This window comes from Alternaria rosae, assembly GCF_020736505.1.
Source record: "Alternaria rosae strain MPI-PUGE-AT-0040 chromosome Unknown BKA58scaffold_5, whole genome shotgun sequence".
In the NCBI taxonomy this organism is placed as follows: Eukaryota; Fungi; Ascomycota; class Dothideomycetes; order Pleosporales; family Pleosporaceae; genus Alternaria; species Alternaria rosae.
In genome coordinates this window covers 2,229,039-2,251,351 of record NW_025763574.1, presented here as the reverse complement: position 1 = coordinate 2,251,351, position 22,313 = coordinate 2,229,039, and the positions used below count along the sequence as shown (strand labels likewise).

General features: G+C 53.1%; 7 protein-coding genes across 7 annotated transcripts; 6 read left to right on the top strand and 1 right to left on the bottom strand.

The window, feature by feature from the left end:
• The first annotated feature begins 381 nt into the window (after positions 1–381).
• On the top strand, positions 382–1,485 carry BKA58DRAFT_182583 (uncharacterized protein). Its single transcript, XM_046165420.1, has 2 exons — positions 382–797; positions 851–1,485. The coding sequence occupies exons 1-2, from the start codon at positions 535–537 to the stop codon at positions 1,386–1,388; spliced, it is 801 nt and encodes a 266-aa protein (XP_046025588.1). The 5' UTR covers positions 382–534; the 3' UTR covers positions 1,389–1,485.
• Positions 1,486–1,777: 292 nt separating this feature from the next.
• On the top strand, positions 1,778–2,510 carry BKA58DRAFT_385593 (uncharacterized protein). Its single transcript, XM_046170390.1, has one exon. The coding sequence runs from the start codon at positions 1,787–1,789 to the stop codon at positions 2,165–2,167; it is 381 nt and encodes a 126-aa protein (XP_046025587.1). The 5' UTR covers positions 1,778–1,786; the 3' UTR covers positions 2,168–2,510.
• A 352-nt stretch (positions 2,511–2,862) lies between these two features.
• BKA58DRAFT_385590 (general substrate transporter) lies at positions 2,863–5,046 on the top strand. The gene is made up of 3 exons (XM_046170389.1): positions 2,863–3,992; positions 4,054–4,850; positions 4,905–5,046. Exons 1-2 carry the CDS (start codon positions 3,087–3,089, stop codon positions 4,774–4,776), a joined length of 1,629 nt encoding a protein of 542 aa, XP_046025586.1. The 5' UTR covers positions 2,863–3,086; the 3' UTR covers positions 4,777–4,850; positions 4,905–5,046.
• A 216-nt stretch (positions 5,047–5,262) lies between these two features.
• BKA58DRAFT_458294 (uncharacterized protein) lies at positions 5,263–7,077 on the top strand (the record flags this gene model as incomplete). The annotated part of the gene is made up of 2 exons (XM_046174664.1): positions 5,263–5,475; positions 5,529–7,077. The coding sequence occupies 2 exons, from the start codon at positions 5,263–5,265 to the stop codon at positions 6,972–6,974; spliced, it is 1,659 nt and encodes a 552-aa protein (XP_046025585.1). The 3' UTR covers positions 6,975–7,077.
• An 8,345-nt stretch (positions 7,078–15,422) lies between these two features.
• BKA58DRAFT_402229 (ubiquitin-conjugating enzyme/RWD-like protein) lies at positions 15,423–16,029 on the bottom strand (the record flags this gene model as incomplete). Its single annotated transcript, XM_046171706.1, has 4 exons — positions 15,423–15,598; positions 15,648–15,779; positions 15,831–15,931; positions 15,977–16,029. The coding sequence occupies 4 exons, from the start codon at positions 16,027–16,029 to the stop codon at positions 15,423–15,425; spliced, it is 462 nt and encodes a 153-aa protein (XP_046025584.1).
• A 307-nt stretch (positions 16,030–16,336) lies between these two features.
• Positions 16,337–21,466, top strand: BKA58DRAFT_385580 (uncharacterized protein). The gene has a single exon (XM_046170388.1). The coding sequence runs from the start codon at positions 16,384–16,386 to the stop codon at positions 21,229–21,231; it is 4,848 nt and encodes a 1,615-aa protein (XP_046025583.1). The 5' UTR covers positions 16,337–16,383; the 3' UTR covers positions 21,232–21,466.
• Positions 21,467–21,564: 98 nt separating this feature from the next.
• Positions 21,565–22,232, top strand: BKA58DRAFT_469710 (uncharacterized protein; the record flags this gene model as incomplete). Its single annotated transcript, XM_046175154.1, has 2 exons — positions 21,565–21,784; positions 21,840–22,232. The coding sequence occupies 2 exons, from the start codon at positions 21,565–21,567 to the stop codon at positions 22,106–22,108; spliced, it is 489 nt and encodes a 162-aa protein (XP_046025582.1). The 3' UTR covers positions 22,109–22,232.
• Between the last annotated feature and the right edge of the window lie 81 nt (positions 22,233–22,313).

Genomic DNA, 22,313 nt, shown 5'->3' with positions numbered 1-22,313 from the left:
TGTGCAGTGTCTTTGATGTTTTGAATACTCAATGCTTCAGCTCATACTTACTGAACGGTCGTATTTTCATCTGGCACCTTCACTTGTTTATCAGCGCGGCTGTTCGATTGGTGGGCGCGGAGCACAGATTGCGTGCAGTTCGCTCTTTCCACCTTCACTATCTCACCAATCTCACCAGTGTGCGGCCCCACCTAACGAACACTCACTCTCCGCAAGTCGAATCCTGAGAAGCCCAGGTGAGTACCGCCTCTCAACAGCTTCTGCCTAGCGTAGCAAATAACTCCAGGTCTCCTCTCGCCTTGCTCAATATAAGCCCGCCTTCCTTCTCTTCCTCTTTCCATTACCTTCTCCCCGCTGCTTCTCTCTATCAACCCCACCACACTCCCTATAGCCCATACGACCACAACGACAGAATTTGCAAGTACGCTTCCATGAAGCTCCTCACCGTCGCCCTCGCTGGACTGGTGGCGCTCGTCGCTGCCTCGCCAGTCGAGACTACCATCGCTGCTGCGGCTTCCGTGTACAAGAACGACGATGTCCACAAGTGAGTCACTTCGCCTTCTCTCGATGCCATTAGAGGGTAACATACTGATTGTCAACAGATACAAGTGCGATAGTGACAAATATGTCCTCTCTTGTCTCCGCTCCGGCACCTGCTCTTTCGTCGAGAATTGTTTCGTCAAGTGCAAAGTCAACAGCGACGGCGCCGAGTGCACCGGTTCAGCTACTGATACCAGTGTTGAGAATCAGGCTGTTGGCCGCCCTTCAGCCATGCACCTGAGCAACGACGTAGTCAAGTAGGTAACCTCCATCGCTCATCAAGAAACGTTCACTAATCTTATCGCCACAGGTACTCCTGCACCCAGGATGATTGGATCCTCGCCTGCCCCGTCAACGCTGCTTGCGCCACCATCGAGTACTGCCTGGTCAAGTGCATTGCGAACGAGCGAGGTGCTGAGTGCTCGCCCGGTACATCCGAGAAGCGTGAGATCGAATCCGAGGTCGATATCGAGGAGAAGAAGACCTACCAGTGCGCCAAGGATCGCACTGGTGTCTTGGTTTGTCAGTACGGCTTCTGCCAAACTGACCACTATTGCAACAGGGGCTGGAAGTGTCGCGACAATTGCAAGTGCTGCAAGAAGTCCAACATGTTTGCCCGAGAGATTAACGACGTCGAGACTACTGAGGTAAGTTCACAGTCTAAGGACATTCCCGCTGCCTTTCCATCTGTCTCTTCTGCCCCAATTGTTCCGACCACCACATACGGTCCTTGCAGGCGATACCAAGGAGGACTCTCATATTGTCGCGAGAGTATCTCCATGGCTTTCGTGTGCGACCCTGCCGACTACATGTGGAAGCCGATTAGCAAGTGTGCTGGTCGCGCTTGATGTATGCTGCAAGTCCTCTCAACTGAGATGCATCGTCAACACAAGAGCTTGATTTATGCTGCAAAGCGCATCGCGACAATTCGAATGCAGCTAACAAAAGTCTTTAGATTCTCGAAGTCGGCGCCAAGCGTGACGCTCCCTGTGCACCTGGAACCTATACCTGCCTGGACTCCCCCTCAACGGGTGCCTGGATCATGACCTGCGACTACAAGGGTACTTGGCAGTACTCGTCTAACTGCGGCACTCTGAAGTGCCTTTCGCGATCCGATGGAGCCGCCCATTGCTGGAACCCAGGACCAGAGTGGGACACAACTCCAGCAGTCGCCAAGCGTGAGGCTCCCTGTGCGCCTGGAACATATTCCTGCTTGGACGACGAATCAACGGGTGACGCCTGGATCATGACCTGCGACTACCGGGGCAAGTGGGTGCAGTCGTCCAACTGTGGCGCTTTAAAGTGCCTCGCGCTTTCCAACGGTGCCGCGCATTGCTGGAACCCAGGACCAGAGTGGGATACGGCGCTTGGGGCTCGCGATGACTCATCCGAGGTTCCATCGGATGCCGCTCCATCTCAGTCCTGTGAGCCTGGAACATACGATTGCACCTGGAACTCTAACACGGGCACAAGTTGGGTAATCACTTGTTCTTCGTCTGGAGTCTGGCTGTGGTCATCCGACTGTGGTAAGGGACAGACCTGTCATCGAGCAGATGACGGGAAATCTGCCCACTGTAGTCAGGGTCCGAAGTTTACCCTTAGAGCTGCAGCTTCAGCAGAGGCTTGAGTGGATTCTCAGAGAGTAGAAGGATGTGAGGGTGAGAGCGAACGGTGTTAGCGGCCTCACGGGTACGCCTACTCCCCAAAAAGCATGCAAGGCGCAGATGGCAGTCGTCAGTAGGACTTTAACCACTCTTCATGACGTCGTTTCTATAAGTCATAATGAACGAGACATTTCAGATATCTTGCTCCTTCTCTTGTGTTGCATCGTGATGTCTGATCCAGCTGTGACTGATCTATGCGAGATCCCACCCCAACCAAGTAAAACAATGAAGACCATGGAGCCTACATCACCACAAAGTCGTCCAGTTTGCTTGATTTATCCTAGTGTAGTCTGCAGACCTGTTCAGCCATTTCCTTGTATGAGGTGACCCGGTGAGCGAATAGTTGAGGATGATGTCGTGAGGCAAAAGAATGCGATCGATCGAATGCGATGTCGCTAATAGTTGGTGGCGCTAAGGATCTTATGCCGCGGATCTGAAGCTTAGCAGCTGCACAACAACGACATCGCTGCGCGCTACGTTAATCACTAAATGTCTTTGAGGTGTCTAGGAGACAGAGACGCGAAAACGCATCTATCAAGTGTAATGAAGAGATGGAAATGTAAAGTAAAGTCGGCAGGAGCCCGTCGCCAGCAAGAGACCACTTAGAAAACTGGTGGGGCGCACCCAGCACCTAGTCTCAGATCGACATCGCGCCCCTGCATACACTCGTCATACTTTAAAAGAAAACCCTCTCCCAGCTGACCAAGAAACATGCACAGTAGCGCCAAACGTCTACCGCTGTTGTGGCTTGTCAGATGTTGAAGATCTAGACTTTCCCCTCGCACTCGTCTTGTTCTCTACTCTGTACGACTTCTGCGAGCCTTTACTTTCGCTAATTGACCTTCCGCGGAGCTTTGTCTTTGCATCCAGGCAACAGCCACGATGTCTTTCATCGTCGAACACGCGAAACAGGCCGTCACCGACAAACAAACCAATGTCGTCATTTTCTCGGCCACGGCCATTGCCCTCTACGGGTATGACCAGGGTATGATGTCCCTCATCAACACCAATTATAACTATCTCTCTACCATGGGCCTCGAGGAGGAGTCACCAGTCGTGGGTGTCATTGTTGCGGTTTACTACCTCGGCTGCGCTGTCGGCGCTGTGCTCTTTTCCATGCTCGCTGATAAGCTGGGAAGGAAGAAGAGTATCTTCGCCAGTTTGGCAACAGCTAGTTTGGGAAATCTGATCATGTTCGTGGCTGGAATGGGCATGTTGGGAAAGAGCACGGATATTGCATTGGGAGTTATGCTTGCTGGACGTGTGGTGATGGGACTGGGTGTTGGAGGCATCGACGCAGTCATTCCCACCTACTCCTCCGAGTTGAGCGCCGACGACTCTCGTGGCAAAGCGCTGGCCCAGGAATTCCAGTCCAACATCTTCGGTCTCGTAATGGCGTTTGGCATTAACTTGCTCGTCACCATTCTTCTTGGAAAGCAGAACCAATGGGCGTGGCGTGTTCCCATTATTGTCATGCAGGTCTACCCCGTTCTGCTGATGGCGTTTGTTGAACGCCTTCCGGAGTCACCGCGTTGGTTCATCTTCCATGACCGCCAGGAGGATGCAAAGAAAGCGTTGGACGACATCTATGGAGATGAGGGCAAGGAGAAGCTTGATGAGCTGCTCGAACAGCATGAGAAGGAGAAGGATGTCAAGGTTGGATACATGGATATGCTCACCCCCGGTCACGAGCAGTTCCATCCCACCATGGTTACGGTAATGTGCCAGGTCAACCAGGCGCTTACGGGTTACGGTGCAGTTAGTGTGTACGGGCCGCAGATTTTCGAGGTAAGTTGTGTCCATGATCAGAGCGGTACGCTTTTGGGACAATACTAACAGGTGAAAACAGCTCCTAGGCTTCTCAGTCCGCAACTCTGAATACCTCACCCTTGGCAACTACGTGTCCTACTTCTTCCTCATGACGCTCGCTTGGCTCTTGATCGATGCTATGGGCCGACGCAAGATCATGATTCATAGTTCTGTAATCCTCGCCACCTCGTTCGCACTTCTCGGCGTTTTCGGTGGACTAGCAGCAAACTCTGAGCCCATGAACATTCCCATTATCATCCCCGGAATCATTGGAACGGTCATTCTTTTCGTGGCCACCGGCGCTTTCGGCATCGGCTGGCTTTCAACCGTCTGGCTATTCCCCACAGAAGTTTTCCCTACCACCGCACGCGCTCAAGGTACCGCCATCTCAGTCATCATTTGGGGCCTCGCCAACTTCGCCATCACCTTCCTTACGCCTGTTCTGTTCAACAACCTCGACTACTGGATTTTCGTCGTCTTCGCTGCAACCAATGCTTTCGCTGGGCTATGGACGTACTTCTACCTCCCAGAAACTGGCGGCAGGACTTTTGATGAGAACATGGACTTCTTCAAAGAGGCGGGCGAGCAGGGAACATGGAGGGTCGGCAAAGTGGGCAAGGGCGAGTGGAAGAAGATGTACTATCCCGATGCTGAGGGAGGAGATGCCGTAGAGGCGGAACGCGTACCGCTGTTGCAGAGGGTGGAAGACCAAGTTCCTAGCGTAGAACAGTCTAGAGAGCCAAGCCAACAGCGGGGACAGTAGAGAATGGAAGCCCATCCTTCTATGACGCGGGGGTTCCTCGAAACCTCCGCGGGATAGTAAAAGCGGAGCAAAAGGTAAGTTATGCTGGTCAACTTTACTCAGGGCTGCGCTGACGTCACCATCAATAGTTATTACATCAACTAGCATTAGAATGAACATCCATTTCTTCAAGACTTCCAAAAAATATCAATACGTTGATCTCCATGATGTTCCTGGTTCATGCTCGACGTTCTGCCCCACAAACTAATATACACGATATAGCCATCCCGGTTACGGAGAATACCCGGCATCTACATGGTCCAAGTACCGACCACGAGCCACGACTATTAGATTGAAAGCGATCAAAATTCCTTGAAAATACCGTCATGGTTCTGCACATAATTTGTTGCCAAGAGGCTAAACGATCTTCATACACTCTGTTCATAAGTCTTGCAGACTCCGCAAGATGGGCGCGACACTTCGTTATCTTCTATGTCCACCGCCAAGATGCGTTCACTAACGTATAGAATTGCGCTCTGCATCTTTGTAGCCAGCGCTACAAGCTTTGCGACGGCGCAAAGAACAGGCGCACCGTCCGACTCACCCCAGGACTCTGACATCTATCAATCCTCCTACCTCGGCGGTGAGCACAACATCGATCCCTCCGACGTCCCAGATTTCACGCAACTCTGGAATGCAACCTTCAACCCGGACGAGAAAGTAAATTGTTATCTCTGCATCCCGCCTCTTCCCCAACATTGACACCACCACAGCACTGGGCGCGCCCCCTCGTTCACACACTCTCCTCCACCGGCCGCCAAATCGTCCTCACCGCATCCACCGAGAACCGCATTAGAACCTTCGATGCAGAAACTGGGCAGCTTCTAAACGAACGTCAAGTCGCTCTACCATGGCCAATGGACCAAGCCTACTGCACAACGCACGTCAGCAAAACACTGGGCATCATGGGCACACCCGTCATCTACCGCGAAGACGGCAACGAAATCGCATTTTTCTACGTCAAGAGCTACATCGAAGACTACAGACAACCAGGCGGCGCGTATCCGCCTCTAAACTCGGTCTACTATCTCTACGGCGTGTATCTGGACACACTACAGGATCTCTACAAATACCCCATGATCATCGATGGCCAACCTTCCGATAACGACATGCGCAAAACCTTTCTCGGCGGTTTGGTGTTACAGCGACCGGCGCTGCTGCTGCTGGGCGATGTGCTGTATGCGGGATTCGGCGGACTGTGCGATGCGTTTAATTATACAGGAAGCGTTGTCGCTGTTAATCTCGCGACGCAGAATATGTATACTTGGACGACGCAAGCAGGAAACGCGAGTTTGTACAACGACGACTGGACGGCGTGGCATGGTGGTGGTGCTGGTGGTATCTGGCAGGCTGGCGCGGGTCTCTCGTCGGATGGTAAGGACGTCTTCTTCACGATTGATAATGGAGGTGGGTCAACTGCTACGACGCTCGATGTTACGCCGAGGAAGGGTCACGAGCCTTTGGGTGTTCTCTCGGAGACTGTGGCGCGTATTACGCTTGATGAGGCGGGTGGTGCGGGGATTCAACTTGTTGATTTCTTCCGCCCGTCGGATTGGCAGACGGATTCTGGACAGGACATTGGGAGTGGGGGGTTTGCTGTCCTTGATGGCGATGTGTTCAAGACTAAGGATGGGAAGAGGATCGGTATAGCGACCTCTACGAACCCGAAGATGTACGTGACGGAAGTTGACAGCTTGGGCGGATATCTGCAAGGCACAAACGGCACAGACGGAATCCTGCAGACCATTCCTTTAGAAGGCGAGGTCTTTGGTGCGATTGGATCTTATCCGCTAGAAGGTGGTTATGTCTACGTCAACCCTGGCAACACCGCCTTGTCTGCCTACGCATTCACTCCGAACGCATCGTCCTCGCTCTTCAGCTTCGCTGGCAAGTCCTCTGAAACAAACGGACATTGGGGCGGTGCTGGCCTTCCGACTGTCACCAGCAACAAAGGTCAGCCTGGTACAAGTATCGTGTGGGCCACGGATGTGCAGGCCGGTCTGAGAGCGTTCAAGGCGGTGCCGGTTAATGGGACGTTGGTTGAACTGCCGCTGCCGAAAGTGGAGGGTGCGGTGAAATTTGGGCGACCGGTGTTTGGCGATGGGAAGGTATTTGTGGTTGACGGTCAGGGACGCTTGATTGCGTTGGGGAGGAAATAGTAGGCGTAGACGTAGATGCAGTAGTAGTGGGAGCAGTACATGGAGTGAAAGAGAAAGGAAGAGGAACTGGCTGCATCCACAAAGGGAGCGTGTCCATATTCGAGTCGAATGAAGTTGACCTTGTGGTGTATCCAGAGACTGCATCCCCATCTCCAATCCAGAGCTTTTGAATTGTCTCTAAGATTGCTGCCTTGGCCCTCTAGGGCTTACTCGGTGATCTCGGACATGTCTTTCGGCGTTAACAGCGCCATCCCAGGCGAAATCATCAAATCCGCCTCTGCATCCCGCCTCATCTTCGTCTCACACTCCCAGGCAACAGCATAACAGCCAGCATCGGCCTTTGGAAAGAGCGCGACCCGCGATTTTGCTGTCGGACATATAGACGTATAGCCCGGCTGTCCATGTCCACCAACGAGAGTGAACGCGCACAGACCCCCCACCCGCTGTATCATGTCGGCTCCGAGGATCTCGTTCGCTGGTCCCTCTGAAACTAGTCCAGTTTGACCATTAGCGCCACCAGCTGATGTGTGCACAACATGTGCATGAGGTGTTGGTGTGAGGGGGCGGTTCTTGATATAAAGCTTCCCTAGACGTTGTGGCTCCCATAGTTTCTCATTCAATCCCCTCATTTCACAACCATCAAAATCTCAGTCTTGCCACGGTCTTCGCCAACGTGAGAGACGTCCAGGTTATCGTCCGAGCAACATCTAGAACCTTGTTGTACCTAAGCATATCTCTTCGGACCAATCACAGCATACGTGTTTGTGAGCAAGCAGCGAAAAGAGGCGTAACAGGGCGAACGGGGATTATATAAACAAAGCACCGGACCGACTTCGACTTTGAGAATCAACATCGACGTCGAGATTACAGCCTGCAAGAAAGAGAAGAAGAGCGACACCATCCCATCAACAAACGAACCCCGATATGTCGACCACACACCTCACAATTCACGATCTCCTCCGCATAACATATACTTACGAAATGCGCGCCCTCGAAGCACAAGCACAAGCACACGTGCAGCCTCGACCGCGCTCGGATTCAGCTTGCTCGGTAGGTCTCAAGTTCATGGACGAGAGACGCGGAATGGTAAAGACTAACAACATACAGATGCCAGAAACATGTGCCCACCTCTCATCACCCACCCCCACCACCCCCGAACACGCCATCTTCGAAACCGACTTCACAGAAAAGTACTGTCGCAAAAGCCGTCGAGCTTGAAAAGGCCTGTACTGTTCTGATTAGAAGACCATTCGACATGTGATTGCGAATAATACGCCACCAGCACTACCACCACGCTATTAGACCGCCAGAACGCCAGAACGCCAGAACGCCTTTCACCGGAAACCTTGTCACCACGGTACTACACCAACTTCCTCATTTCGAACTCGATGACGACGAGCGCATCATCGCTTTTCTATCCGCGCTCATGCCCATGCGCAATGTAGTGGACTTGTTTGCGCGTCCCGCCGCATGAGGCTTGCATGTGCTGCATGATGGGTGTGTGAATCGGTCCGACTGCGGGAGTGATCATTGGCCGCGGGAAAGAGGAGCTGACGTCGCGTGGGGAAGGCGAGGAGGTGAGGGACATAGGGTTTTCCGCGCATGCGCTTCAAGCGCTGGAGTCGTATGACATGCGGTGGATGCAGGAAGGGGCGATCCAAGACTTGGGATTTGTGGAGTAGTGTTATTATAGTTTACTGGAGGCGATGCAATATACCCCTTATTTCTTCACGTAATTGACATGTCTTGAAGCTTGGGTTTGTATGACCTTTCATGACTTCGTGGTGTTGCATGTGATTTTGTCTGATAATTTAAAACTATCAAGTCCGTTACCATGCTTGACCATATCCACTTACCGCAATATGACTTGGTCTTAGAGACTCCCGCTCGACTGTTGCACGTCGCGCATGTAGCACCCTGCGCTTGATCTTGTAACCATAAAGCCTACGTTTGCAAATATGCAGAAGCCTTTCCAAACCCGATTGAAGCCTGTGTTGATAATGAAAAATCTGCCTCTTGCATCGAAGACAGCGAATACTATGTCGCTCTTCTACGTTCACCAGTAGTAGCTTTGTCAGGTGATGATGATGGCGATCGCGAGAGTAGCGGTTATTGCATGCCGCGGGAGTGCCCTATGAACGCTAAGAGCGGTATTTGCAACTAAGGCAGTATGCTGTCCCATTTCTGCGCGCGATTCATCGCAATTACTTCTTCCCTTCTTGAAGGATTGCAGCAGCTGCGCCAGCTTGCTAGGTAATGGTGGGAGTAGCAGACGCGTTGTCAGGAGTACGTGATACCGCAAGCTGAGCTGCAAAGCCAACAATAACAGCGCAGACTCTTCTGCAGGAGCCTAGAAAGCTCGCCATGCTTGGGAGCGAAAAGAGAGGGGCGTCTAAAGGCAGAGACAGCTCTCGCAGTTGCCAGAGATAGCTGTGCGATGGGTGTAGCGATGCACCAAAGTGAGGGCGTTGCAGCGGAGCTCGCAAAAAAAAGGGCAAAAAGAGACAAACCAGCAACAAGTATACGTATAATCAGCGACAGCCTTCGATCCACAGTATATTCCTATGTCAGAACAACTGGCAAAAAAAGGTCGGGGCACATAGTGCAATATGCTATGCGAAGTGAAAATAATCAAAAATCAAATGGCAAAAAGAAATAACATCCACTTACCTGATGCCCAACTTCAATACCCAGCCGATCCCATGGGGAATCGACTTACCGCACGTTGTCGATTGCCGGAACCTCTAAAGAAAGACAAGACGTACCTTGACCAGATCCTAGACCGCTGAGCCGATTCGTTTTGTATACCGAGAATGGTCGCCCGGTTTGATTTGATGGAAGATAGTGGTTTTAATTGATATGTATACCCCAAGGACCTCAGATTGGGTGGGTCCAATGGCATTTTGGATTCGGGGCGGCGACGTAGGCGATTCGCTAAGGCGGGGCGACAACAGGGTTGCAGGGAACCTCTAGACGATGAGGAGCACCAGGTCTGCGTTGTAATTCTTTATCTGATGCTCGACTTTGTTTGGGTAGCTGCTCTGCTGCTTGAGACTCTTCTCCGCGACCACAAGCTTGACTCCCTCCCATCTCCTTGACTAGATCGTCCTGCGCCAACGTTGAGCTGAATTGGACCTCGAATTCACGAGAGCTCTATCCCAATCACCCCCAGTGCAGCTTGTTGGGGTGTTGCATCTCATATGGCCCAGTGGTGAGCCTTGGCGCAAGTTTGGCTTGATACTGCCCTCCCTCGACGGCAGCAACACCACCATCACGCCACCTTTGCGCACCCGAGTGACATACTAATGCTCGGGGGAGATATAGCATCCAGCTCCTGCAAATAGAAGCGGCATTGCAGATGTTCAATCTGCCTCTCTTGCGGACCTCCGGGGCGGCGGCAGCGCTGGGCAGCACCCAGCAAGACACCCACCAAGCCGGCAACCACCTCGAGCAGCCTGCATACCATTCTGCAGGCAAGCGGAAACGGTACTCAACACCCTCGTCGCAGCAGAGATATCGCTCATCCAGCCTGCGCCCGTCGTGGACATCCGGCGCAACGGCAAGTTTTCAACACCATTCGGTATGACACACAATGGGCCAGCGCTCAAGTCGCAAGACTTCGCTGACTCTGGCAAGCCTTCAGGGAACTATTGGATAGTCTGCAAAGCTCCCTGCTCGCGACGGCGGCGGCGATCCCTCGAACGAGATCCCCGCGATCATAAGTATCTCTCGTCTTCTGGCGGTCTCCTTCGCGCCGCTCGGCTACGATGACAGCAATACGCATTGCTCCACCAGAGGGTGTGGGACAGTATCGCCAACAGACAGAGCAAATGCACATGACCATCCGTGCGAAGAGCTCCTTTCTCAAGGCTGCCTGAAGGCCGCATTCGCCACAACGGACTCCACGGGGGTTTCCAAGTGGACCAACGAGCGTACAACACCATTCTCGCAGTGATTTGGGGCAGACAAGAATAGAGACTGAGGAAGACAAGGGGCATTCACACCCACCTCAGGTAAGGTAGGAGAAACTGTTACCTCTGAACCTCGGAGCGCCTTCGGAATCGCCTGCACTCAACCCGGATCCCCAGGGTTGAGGACTCTGATGAAGACGTAGGCTTGCGAAGACTGATAGTGCTGTGACAGCAGATGCTCGACATGCACGGCATGAACCCTGGCCCTTCCTCGAAGACTTGAGAAAAGTCGGGCGCTCCTTCCGCACAATGCGCGCTCCAGCCGTACGCTACCACAACTCGAATGTATTGAGAAGCCGCGAAGCAGGACACCGTATGACCCGATCTCGAAAACCACCCCTCGAGGCATCTGCGGCGATGCGCAAACGGCTGTTGTAGCAGATGGATATTGGGCTATCGCAACGACACAGTAGGAGTCTGCATCGCTCACACGCTGGTTAAGGGCAGGACCGAGAGGCTAAGGACCGAGGGAACACACCCCCATCAAGGAAGGATCATCGTATGATCGAAAGTATAAAGGCGCTGCGAGCGCTGGATCTGGAAGGCTGGTATGCTGGCCAAATTCTTGGACAAGGAAGAGAAACGATCTAAGGACATCTTCAGGCGTCGAGGAACAAAGATTTGAAGACCAGAAGGCCAACGGTACAAATGGGTAGTAGAAGGTATGAGCGGAGACTTCGAGTCTCCTGACCGCTTACCATGGGTAGGTAACCTCTGGTTGAGCCTCTTACCCACTTCGCATAGCAACCTTCTCTTACCTGAACAACGGCCCTCGACGCAAACGCAAGCGAACCGAACCTCTTCGACAAGAAGGATGGAATATCCTGGCGACAAGGGCAAAGTATTGGCAATATGCACGAGGTACTATTACCTTACCTCGGTCGGCCGAATCGGCGAGGTCTGGCACAACGCTTGGCTCGAGTACTGAGTGTCTTTCCTCGACGCTTGGCTCGAGTCGTCTGGGTTGTCTGATGATATGCCAATTGCTTCGCAGCAACGGATCAACAGATTGAAGAAGATGTACATGTCCTTCGAAACATCTGCTCAACACCCGAGAGCGTCAAGACAGTTTCATGAACCGCATGCATAGAACCCTCACATCCACTATGGCAGTGTCTCGGGCTAGTCTAGTCCATGCTGTAGGTGTCAGGCCATAGCACACTCCAAATCTGCAACGGCAAAGCGTGAGACGAGCGCCACAACGCATCACCGCCGACGTATCTTTGTCAAGCCGTCTGACGCAAAGAGATGAGGTGAGGTCCAAGCTGATCTATTCCCGCAACCAGCGACTTGAGGGCAATTGAGGGCAATGGTAACATTGTGAGACTTGGTAACGGACTTTCCGGACAGTAGACGCCATCGATGACGATTGAATCGCCACCGCTGAGGCTCTCCAATGAAGTCAAGTCAAAAAGACGCGCACCCAAGCGCTCCACCTCTTGACCATACTCGCTGTCGCATGAGGATATCCATTCCTAAATGACGGTCTAGGTTGCGGCTGGCAACAACTCCGGTCAAAACTTCAGATAATGTCAAGAAGTTGGTGATAAAGACTCTGTCTTCTGATATCGCATCGAAGTTAGGGTCATGGCGTTGTGGTGTTGGTCTGTGTTGCAACGGTATGCCGGCATCGCAGACTCCCCTGACCACAATGAACGCCGCTCAGGCCGGAATGACACAGGTTTCGCGCGACCAGTCGGAGTTTCATTTGAATCGACCTTTTCTGAGACTTGCTACCGTGCAGTTTACCAGCTCCAACGCTCAATCATGTCTGGGAGAACGGCGAGGTGTCGGTCCCTGTTTCCTTTCTTAACAACAATGCGGAGATGCATCTCCAAGTCTTGGAGTTGATCTTCTTGTCGACAGTGATATAATGATAGCAGTAAGCCTAATGTCGCTTTCGAACGATGACAGCGTCGTATGTAAAAGACGTCGGCGAAATGAGTTGCTGATGTTTCCCATGCGCTCAGCATCGGCCATGGTACCACCAATACCGAATACGTATATTCGAAGGGGGCGGAAAGTTTGCCAAGTTGTGAAGGTACAGGTCGGGTCGATTATGACAGCGGTGTGTCCAGCTGCCAACCTTCCCATCGCTGTCGGACTGCACGAATACCCCAAGCATGAGGACCTTGACGCGTCCTTCTGCTCGACTGATCGCACGCATGCGCTCTTCGCCATAGTCCGCAAAATGTGTGACCCTTCAGGCGCGCAACATGCCAGAGATCGCCCCCAGGTTTCTTTGTTCAGCCGTGTTGTCCATTGCCGACATCAACTGCATCGCATATGCTAGTCGCTGGCCATCGCTCCGTTCGAGCCTCATACGGTCATTGTATTGCGCCGCAACAACTGCGGAGTTCTGTTGCCCGTTGTCGTCAGCCCGACGAAGGTAGGAAGCACAACACCAGCCTGCGCGGCGGCGAGACTTAGTAGAGACTGGTCTGAGGGAACATCATCTGTTCTTTGACTGCTCTGGAGCCAGAGTATGCGTCGTTCCTCGCGAGTTCCTCGCGTTTCCCATTTCGCGGATGTGCATAGCGCAGTGCTCTTGTTCGTCTCTTGCCCGCCTTCCCGACAGCAAAGTCGCCGACGCCGGATCCACCGCTGTGAGGAAGGCAGAATGCCAGCCTCCACCTTTGTTCGATCAGTATGACATGGTGTTCAGGCATCATGACGGAATGAGATCGAGGGGCGTAGGGTGGTCGCGGGGTGAGGCTCTTGTGGATGGGCGAAGCGTCCGTACCGTTTCGTAGAGTCGGACGTCTTCACAAACGTCGGCGTGACCAGAAGCGTTGCTGCCCATACCGTGACCAAAGCAGAAGAGGGGCAGTCGGCGCCGTAACTCAGTAGTGATATATGCCGTTCAGCTCGTCGGCGGTCGCAATGCAGTATCAAGCCCTCGGAATCTATCGAAGCTTCTTCAGGCGTTGCGTGGCCTGTCCGTTGCGAGGTTGTCCATGGCTTGGGAGGTGCCCAGCAAAGCAGTGCAGGTTCTGCCCCCTCCGAATGGAGGATGAATGCCGTATGAGCTTGCAATAACTTTCGGCCGCAAGCGCGTATTCGTAAAAGTATCAGCTTGGCAGGGAAGTGCAGAGTGGTCGCGATACGAGGCTGCGGTTGACTGTCGCGAAGCTCCGCCTGCGCTCTCAATGCTGGAGGCTGATCCGCGAAAGTATGAGACGAGCTCAAGTGCTGCAGATACTTGGATACACCGGCGCATCCTGCACAACTGCTCTAGTCGTCGGCTTAGTGTTTGTGAATCGCATCGCGTCGTCCGCGGTGTGAATCGTTCTGCATAAGAAGCTCTGCCGTGCCCCCTCGGAGAGCGTCGCGGAGCTCTCTGGCAGCGACTGTAGTATGTGCGGCATCGTGTACGATCAAGAAGTCTCTGACACGAGAAGGGCGGCTCTATCGGAGAGGCTTGCGAATTTGCGGTCGTTGTACGTTCCATTGACGGGGTCGGTGGTGACAAGTAAGGTGGGGATGAAATTGTGCGGTCTGCCGCGACTAAGACGACCGCTTCATGGCGGCCAAGACGCCCCCAAATGCCTTCGCATTGCAGGACATTTTCGCTTAATCCTACTCTGCGTCGCGCAGGAGTATCGAGAAGGAGACGAAGACGAACGGAGTCTATCAGTCGACAAAGTAATATCTGCCTGAGAAAGGGTCATGGCGGCAAGACGCAGGTTGCGCAGTCGAAAAGCTGCGAATACCTAACGCGATGCTGCTAAGGCGGTATCGTCGACAGCAGGACAACAAATGGTTCCCGCGTATCTTTTGGGGTGTGGTGGCAGAGGGTCCGGCCGCCTCAAGCTGGGTCGCCACAAGGAGGGAGTAGCGTTGGCGAGCATCCCCGCCATCCGTCTCGAACATGGAAGCTCTCCAATGCAAGTATGTACAACAACCCCAAGACACGCAGAATCGCACGTGCGAGCACGGGGAGTTCATCTTATGCAGATCTGGATCAGATATGAGCTACATTCAACATGGACCGCTCTACGCAGGCGGCGCCATACAGCTAGATGCCCCGCAGTAGACGCGTGCTGCATTCATTACGTTAAGATGGACATAATCGGTATCATACACGTTCAGTCACGATTGAAGCAAACACGGTTTGGGTATTGGAATCGTTATTCATTTCCATGTCCTTCGTATTGACCAGGGCTCGGCAAAACAGAGCTACCAGAATTTCTGCCCTGCCAATGGGGATATGTGCCTGTCATGCTCTCCAATCGTCCATCCAACGCCAGGCTTGCAAGGCAATCAATGGCCAGTATCGAACAAAGGAAATGGGCAGTATCGGAAGGCCAGTCCGTTATGAATACTAGGCTAACTCGATCCACAATCGCAGGGAAAAGCTATAGGAGAACCCTCCTCTGCTATCTCAGATTGTGCCTTCTTCCGAAGGCAATACGATGATCTTGCCTGTGCAGACCGCATAGCGTTTCCGTATATGTGATCTTGACTATCTCGGCGCTCATGGCTTCGCATACTGCTGGGTCCATTCCTGCGCTGTCTTGATGGCTTGTGCCTGGTTCTCTTTCCATGCCTGCGCGACGTCGTTCGCGAGAGGGTCGTCAGGGTTGGGCGCGCCCAAGAGAGCCTGGATCGAGAGGAGAATGGTACGGATCTGGAGTGCGGGCGACCAGTTGCCTAAACACGTTAGCTAGGTCGTCCTTTTGCAAGGTCAGGTTCCACCTACTCTTGAGGACGTCGAGGCAGATGCGCCCTAGACGGTCGATGTTGGGGTGGTAGATTTTGGTGAGAAAGCGAACCTTGGGCGGCGTCATGGGGTAGTCATCTGGGAGGAAAAGCTCGAGCTTGAAAACGCCTCCTACGAGACTTGTTAGCCATGAGTCGAAGATTGCCGCATGTGCAAACATACCCTCATAAGGAGATTGGCTGGGTCCGTCGATGGTGACGTCGAAGTACCGGAGATTGTCGTCGTGAGGTGTCGCACTGATGCCTTGCACACTGTACAGGTATCTGTGTCAGTAAAGCCACAGAAGTTCGTGTAGTGGACATGCTCACGGCTCGTTGACCAGGCGCTCGGTTTCCTTGATGATTCGCTTGGGCAGCGACATGACTGAAGGCGGGGCAGGACTCGTCAGTGGTAGAGGGGGGTGATCGCGAAAGATATGCTTCACGTATAAGAAGTTGCGACAGTCGTTGAAGCCTACTTGAAGCACGCGAGTTGATTTCTCTAGGTAAGAGAAGAAGATGCCGCGCCTTCGCAGTAAGAGCCACTGCGCTAAACCTCCCGGGCTGGATGTTTGACCTTGCGTAATCGGTCGGGCATCCCACTGACGTTGCCAAACAAGGCTTAGCCTATCAGCCGGCATCTCCATCGCTGGGGAGGCGCGCCAAGGGGCCAGGGCTATCACCAACATCAACACTCTCACCCTCGTCCATCGCGGCCAGGTTTGCCAAAGCCCAGGATGGCGGCCACAGGGGGTGGGCCATCGTCAGCCTTCAAGTCGCCAACATTCGACGACGATGTCTTCATAGATGTAGATGAGGACATTGGCGCTGCGAGTATAAGCCCAGCAGGACGCGACGTGGTTCTCGCCAGCAAGAATGGCCTTCGCATCATAGATCTGGATAACTTGTGGTCTCAACCCCTCATCATCCCAAACCAGTCTTCATGGGATGTCGCAGATGTACAATGGTCTCCCTTCGCAGCACGCGCCGAGTGGATCGCGTCCACCCGAAATCAGCTTGCGCTTGTATACAATCTCTCCATGCCTTACAACAACAATAAAGCGCCCATCGAGTATACCCTGCGCGCGCATGACCGAGCTATAACAGACATCAACTTCTCTGCACATCATCCAGACCTTTTGGCAACGTGTGGTGTTGACAGCTTCGTCTTCGTCCATGATCTTCGCAGCCAAAAGGCGCCGCTGAAGCTTGCCGACTATACCGCAGGAGCCACCCAAGTCAAATGGAACCGCCAAAACGACAAGATTATCGCAAGTGCTCACGACAAGTACCTTCACATCTGGGACACTCGTCATGGAGCCAATCCTCTTTCTACTATTACCGCGCATACGACCAAGATTTACGGTATCGACTGGAATCGCAACGACGCGAACAAAATTATGACCTGCTCGCTCGATGCGACTATCAAACTCTGGAACAACGTAGGCTTAAAAGACAACATAAGTGTTCCTCGCCGCGTCATTCGCACTGATTACCCCGTGTGGCGAGCGCGACACACGCCCTTTCCACACGGTATCCTCGCCATGCCGCAACGTGGCAACTCCTCTCTCTGGCTATACAAACACGTTGATGGTAGCGACCCTTCGACTTTTACCAATACATCTGCTACACACTTTCCCGAGCACGCCCCTGATGCTCAAGTTCGCGAGTTCCTTTGGCGCACGCGTGGCTCCACCGATGACGGGTTCGACAATAGGGACTTTCAATTGGTTTCTTATGGCACTGACAGGCGACTCATACTTCATCGTCTTTCTTCAGAAGATTTGGAGAAGTGGGTCGGTCACCGTAAAGGCGAGCCGCTTGTCGAGCAGCCCAGCACGACGCGAAAGGGTGCCACGTATGTTTCGTATCGCGATGGGCCTATTCCTACTACCACAAGTACAAACACTCAGGACGAATTTGGCCCACCTCGCAGACAACGCAAAGGCAATCTTTCCACTCTCCTCCAAAACCACTCATTGAAAGAAGATGCTTACGCTCCGCGCTACCATGGCCGAACGCATCCTCGGATTCAGCATGAGACAATTCCGCGAGAAACCATGACGGCTCGCCCGATTCGGCGACATGATCCACGCGTAGTCAATCACATGAAATGGATTAATGGCATCAAATTCGGGAGTGACCGTCATAACGATATCAATGACCTCCATGCTCCCACCAACCATCACGACCGCGCTAAGAAGCAGCCATTTCAGGAGCAGAACGACCTTGGTGCAGAGATTGCGTTGGTAGGCCACAAGTACAAGAAGCTTGCTTTTGAAGAAATCGATATTCCCCGGCGCCGCATCAAGGTCTCCTTCAGCGGTCCATGGGGTGATTGGGATGCAGTCACTAACGAACCTAGATTAGTGTTTCTTCGCTTCACCATCAACTTTCCAGTCTCCTACCCGAGGGCAATCAAAAGGGAAGAATCGGGCTCCGTTTTTAGCAGGATATCGACTCCTTTGCACATTGAGTTTGAGAGAACGACAGCGGCGATTAGCAAAGAAACTCAAGAGGAATTAACGAACAACATGCACCGCATTGCTGAAACCTGCGCAGACCAACAGCGAGAGGGCCTGGAAGCAGTCCTATCGTATGCGTTGGGTGAACGAGCTTTGGATGACAGCCTGGATCTAGCCGAAGATGGTGACCCGCTCGCAGACCTTGGACCACTACCTGGCGAGAGCTCTAGTGAGGATGAAGACCAAGAGGGCGAGTTCACTGATGACGTCATGCAATCATCCCATACTAATGCCAACATACCGCTGCCGGTTCAGTGTACTGCACGGTTCTCGGTAGATGGATCCCTTGTAGTTGCAAGGATACCCGTAGCAAAATCCATGCCTGGCTCAGATACCTTCAGATTCCAGATTACCAGGAGTCTCAGACAGGGTGTTTCGAAGAATGACATCTTCGACTCGTTCGGCCGCTTTACGAATCGTCATCCGGGAGCCTCCGATGGCGCGTCGTCGCCATCCTCCTCCGTTGGATCATGGGAAACATCCTCCACCCTATCTTCATCGTCCGACTCCCATCATGCAGGAAATTCACACATAGGCAACTTCCAGCCACCGCTTGCTTGGCAAAAATCGGCATCCCGCTTCCAGTCGCGAAACTCAATACCCTCTTCGACTGGCGGAGGAAAGCAGGCTGCCAAACCTAAGTCGACTGTGACAATACTACTTTCTGCCACAGACGATCTGGTACCCAGTAAGCGTGAACTCGCGGAGGAATACCGGATTTTTGGACCTGGACCAGTGATATGCGAGCACAACTCTGAAGTAGCTCGGAAGCACGGCTATGAAGATCTCGCGGATATTTGGATCCTTTGCAAACTGATTTTGAGTAATGAGGTGCCCTTGGAAATACTACCTCAAAAGTACCGGAGGGACCAGGTTCTTGTGCTCGCCCGAAGAGCTCTTGTGAGAATCAAACGCAAGGATAGTGGGCTGGACCTACAATTCGACGAGGCAGATACCGTGGCCAATCCTAGGCTCAAAGCTCGCGTGAAATGGGGACACCACATTGTCGTCACATGGTTGATACCATCACTTTTCGACCATTTCGAACGCCTAGCAGATACCCAGATGCTTGCTATGCTGTCATGCATCTTTGCGGAACCTGCTGCTCGCGAAGGTGTCACTTCAGCTATGGCCAAGATGCGACAATCTCAGCTGCCCATGTCCATGGAAGCACCAGCGTTCTCATTGGACTACTTCTCCTCAGTGGATGCTGCGTGGAGCTTGTTTCAGCCCACAATTTCTGTGCCCTCTACTCCGTCGCACTCGCGCTTTGCAACGCCGGCCAATGAGTTTGCATGGCAGAGACTAGCCAAGAACTTCGATACGTATGGCAGTCATGGAAGCTCGAATGGCCCTTGGGGTAGCGATCATATCAGCTCCGACCCTGTCACGCCATACTCTACTGGTAACACGCCTCCCGCCTTGTCCAGGGCGTCTACGATGAGAAGTGCGCAGACCGCTAATCACACGCCATACGGAACATCGCCAGAGCAAAGTCATACGGCGCATAAGAAAAGCTCCACTGCAAATTTTGCAAGTGCTGTTGCCGCATTGTCGCGTCCTTTTGCAAACGCAATGTCCTCTTCACCTCCTGTAAGGTCACGCATGGACGATCTCTCAACTTCAGCACCGACCAGTGGTGTCACTTGGGGGACAACCACATTTTATGGAAGCGACTCCCACGATCAAAACAACCTGTTAACCTCACGTTCGAAGCACGGCAAGCGAGCAAGCTTTGGGCAATCAGAGCAAGTCAATGTCAACTATATCGAGGATTCTGATTCCGACTATGAGAGAGTCGAGGAGGAAGGCGGCTACAAACTAGCAAATTCAAAGGAGAGTGGTGCCTCTGACCAACCTAAAGACGGGGCAGGCAACAGAGGAGGCATCAAGGTCACGCTCAAGAACCAGGATCAGTTCGATGATGAGGCTTGTTTTAGTAGGCCACTACTAGACACGAGTAAAGACTGGTTGCATCGGGCTTGGCGCGAGCAGTATGCTGAGATGCTGAGCCGCTGGGGTCTCATCAGCATACGGGCCGAAGTACTGAAGTTCAACGGCCTTGTGTCATACTTCCCAGCCGAAGCTCCCCGTACCGGCCTAAAGCATGGCTCAGTATCGCTCGCACTAAAGACATCCGCCGACGAAAGCGGCGATGAAAAAGCATCAAGACACCTATCTCGAGCTTCATCAACACTAGTACCGCCAACCCCTACTACAACGCAAATGAAGCGCACACCTGGCGCATCACCTCGCCACTTCTCTTTCAACCCCGAAGCAATGGAGTTCCAACCTGGAACGATATCTGGCGGTATATCAGAAGAAGGTCTACCGTCTTTCAACACACTCATTCCAACGGAGCAGTATCTCCAACTTTCAATCCCCGTCCCAACCCCAACGAAAGAGCTAGACGAGAGCGTTGCCGGCCTCGACACGTCGCCTGGCCAGAACCGACTGCAGCCTCCACCCAGCAGGGCAAGTCGACCCAGCCTATCACGCGGCACATCGACCGTCTCAGCCGGTTCATCGTGGCGCGACGGACGCTCACGCACCAACCTCACCACTACATCCTCCAAGCCCACCAAAACAGACCCCGTATACAGTTGCAGTATCTGCTGGATCCGCGTCTCAGGCCTTTTCCATCTCTGCCCTTCATGCGGACACGTCGCACACATGGATTGCATGAACGACGAGCTCGGCATGGACGACGGCGAATGCGTAGTTGGCTGCGGATGCGGCTGTGGTCTCGAAAACGACGACGAGCGCAGCAGGATGGAAGCTTACATCGAAGGCGTACGCGCCGCGAACGCTGCTGGTATCGCGTGGGAAGAAGGCAGCGAGTGGCTACCTAGCGGCACCACAACACCTGCTCTGTATGCCGAGAGCGCCTATGGTGACTTCATGACGGGCGGTGCGAGTAAGATGGCGGGTATGAATGGTGGGGAGGAGAAGAGGAAGGAGAGGCTGGGTGGGCGCAGTAACGTGGTTAGTCCTACGCCGGGTAAGACGAAGAAGAAGGGGAAGAAGAAGGCTAGGGCTTCGGCGTTAAGCTATTATTGACTGTAGGACTACGAGAGGAGATACCCTTTTCGGCTTTCATAGTGTTTAGTTTCCTAGGCGTCTTTGCTGTTTTAGCGTTTGCATGTTGCGCGGCTCTTTTTTAACAGCGCATGTACGATTTGGTAATGTAATTCTAGCTGCGTTCTGCTCAACTGACCTTGTGTAACTGTACTCTACTCCGCGCCCCTCTGCCGCCCTTCACTTTCACTACTCACCCGCTCACACATTCGGTTCTCCCCCGGTACACTACACACTCAAGTTTTCTTCTTTAGAGGATACTACCTAGGTCCCATTTTCATCGCCTGCCACACCACAAACAGTCTCAAGCTCATCATGGGTTTCTTCGACAACGCTTGGAAGGCTTTGGATGGCGTTGGACAGGAAGCTGGAAAGCACGCTGGTTTCGCGGCACAGCACACCAGGCAATGGATTAAGGAGCACCCCGGAGAGACCACGGGTATGATCGCCTGTGTCCTTGCCGCTCCTCTCGGTATCGGCGCTGCGCACAGCGTTCTACGTATGGTGGGTTTCACGGCTAAGGGAGTTGCTGTGGGTACGTCACGATCTCCTTGTCTTTTATGTTACGCACCCGACTAACAGAATCATAGGATCTGCCGCTGCTGCAGCTCAATCTAGTGTCGGAAACGTTGCAGCTGGAAGCACTTTTGCGGTTCTCCAAAGCGCAGCGGCAGGCGGCGGTGCCGCTATACTTGTCAATGGCGTCGCCGCGGGCACTATCACCGCAGTTGCTATCGCTGCTACGGCTCCTGGTCTCATCAAAGCTATGCAGGAAGGCAAGAAGGAAGTCACTGTCGATGGTATCATGTACGAGATCGAGGACAAAGGAGAGGTAGAGGCCTCGCCACCAGATCAGTAGAGTGGCTGTGGACTGCGATGGTGATGGGAGAGTGTGAAGATGCCGGGGCACTACATGTCGCTTGAGACTGACACCGCATGTTTCCGTCTCATGAAGGACGACGTAAAGATACGAAAAAGCTTAGCCTCCTACTGTTTTATGTGTTTGTGCACAGTGCCACCCAAAGAGGCCGACTCCAAGTAGGCCGGTCTAGATTCACTGACGT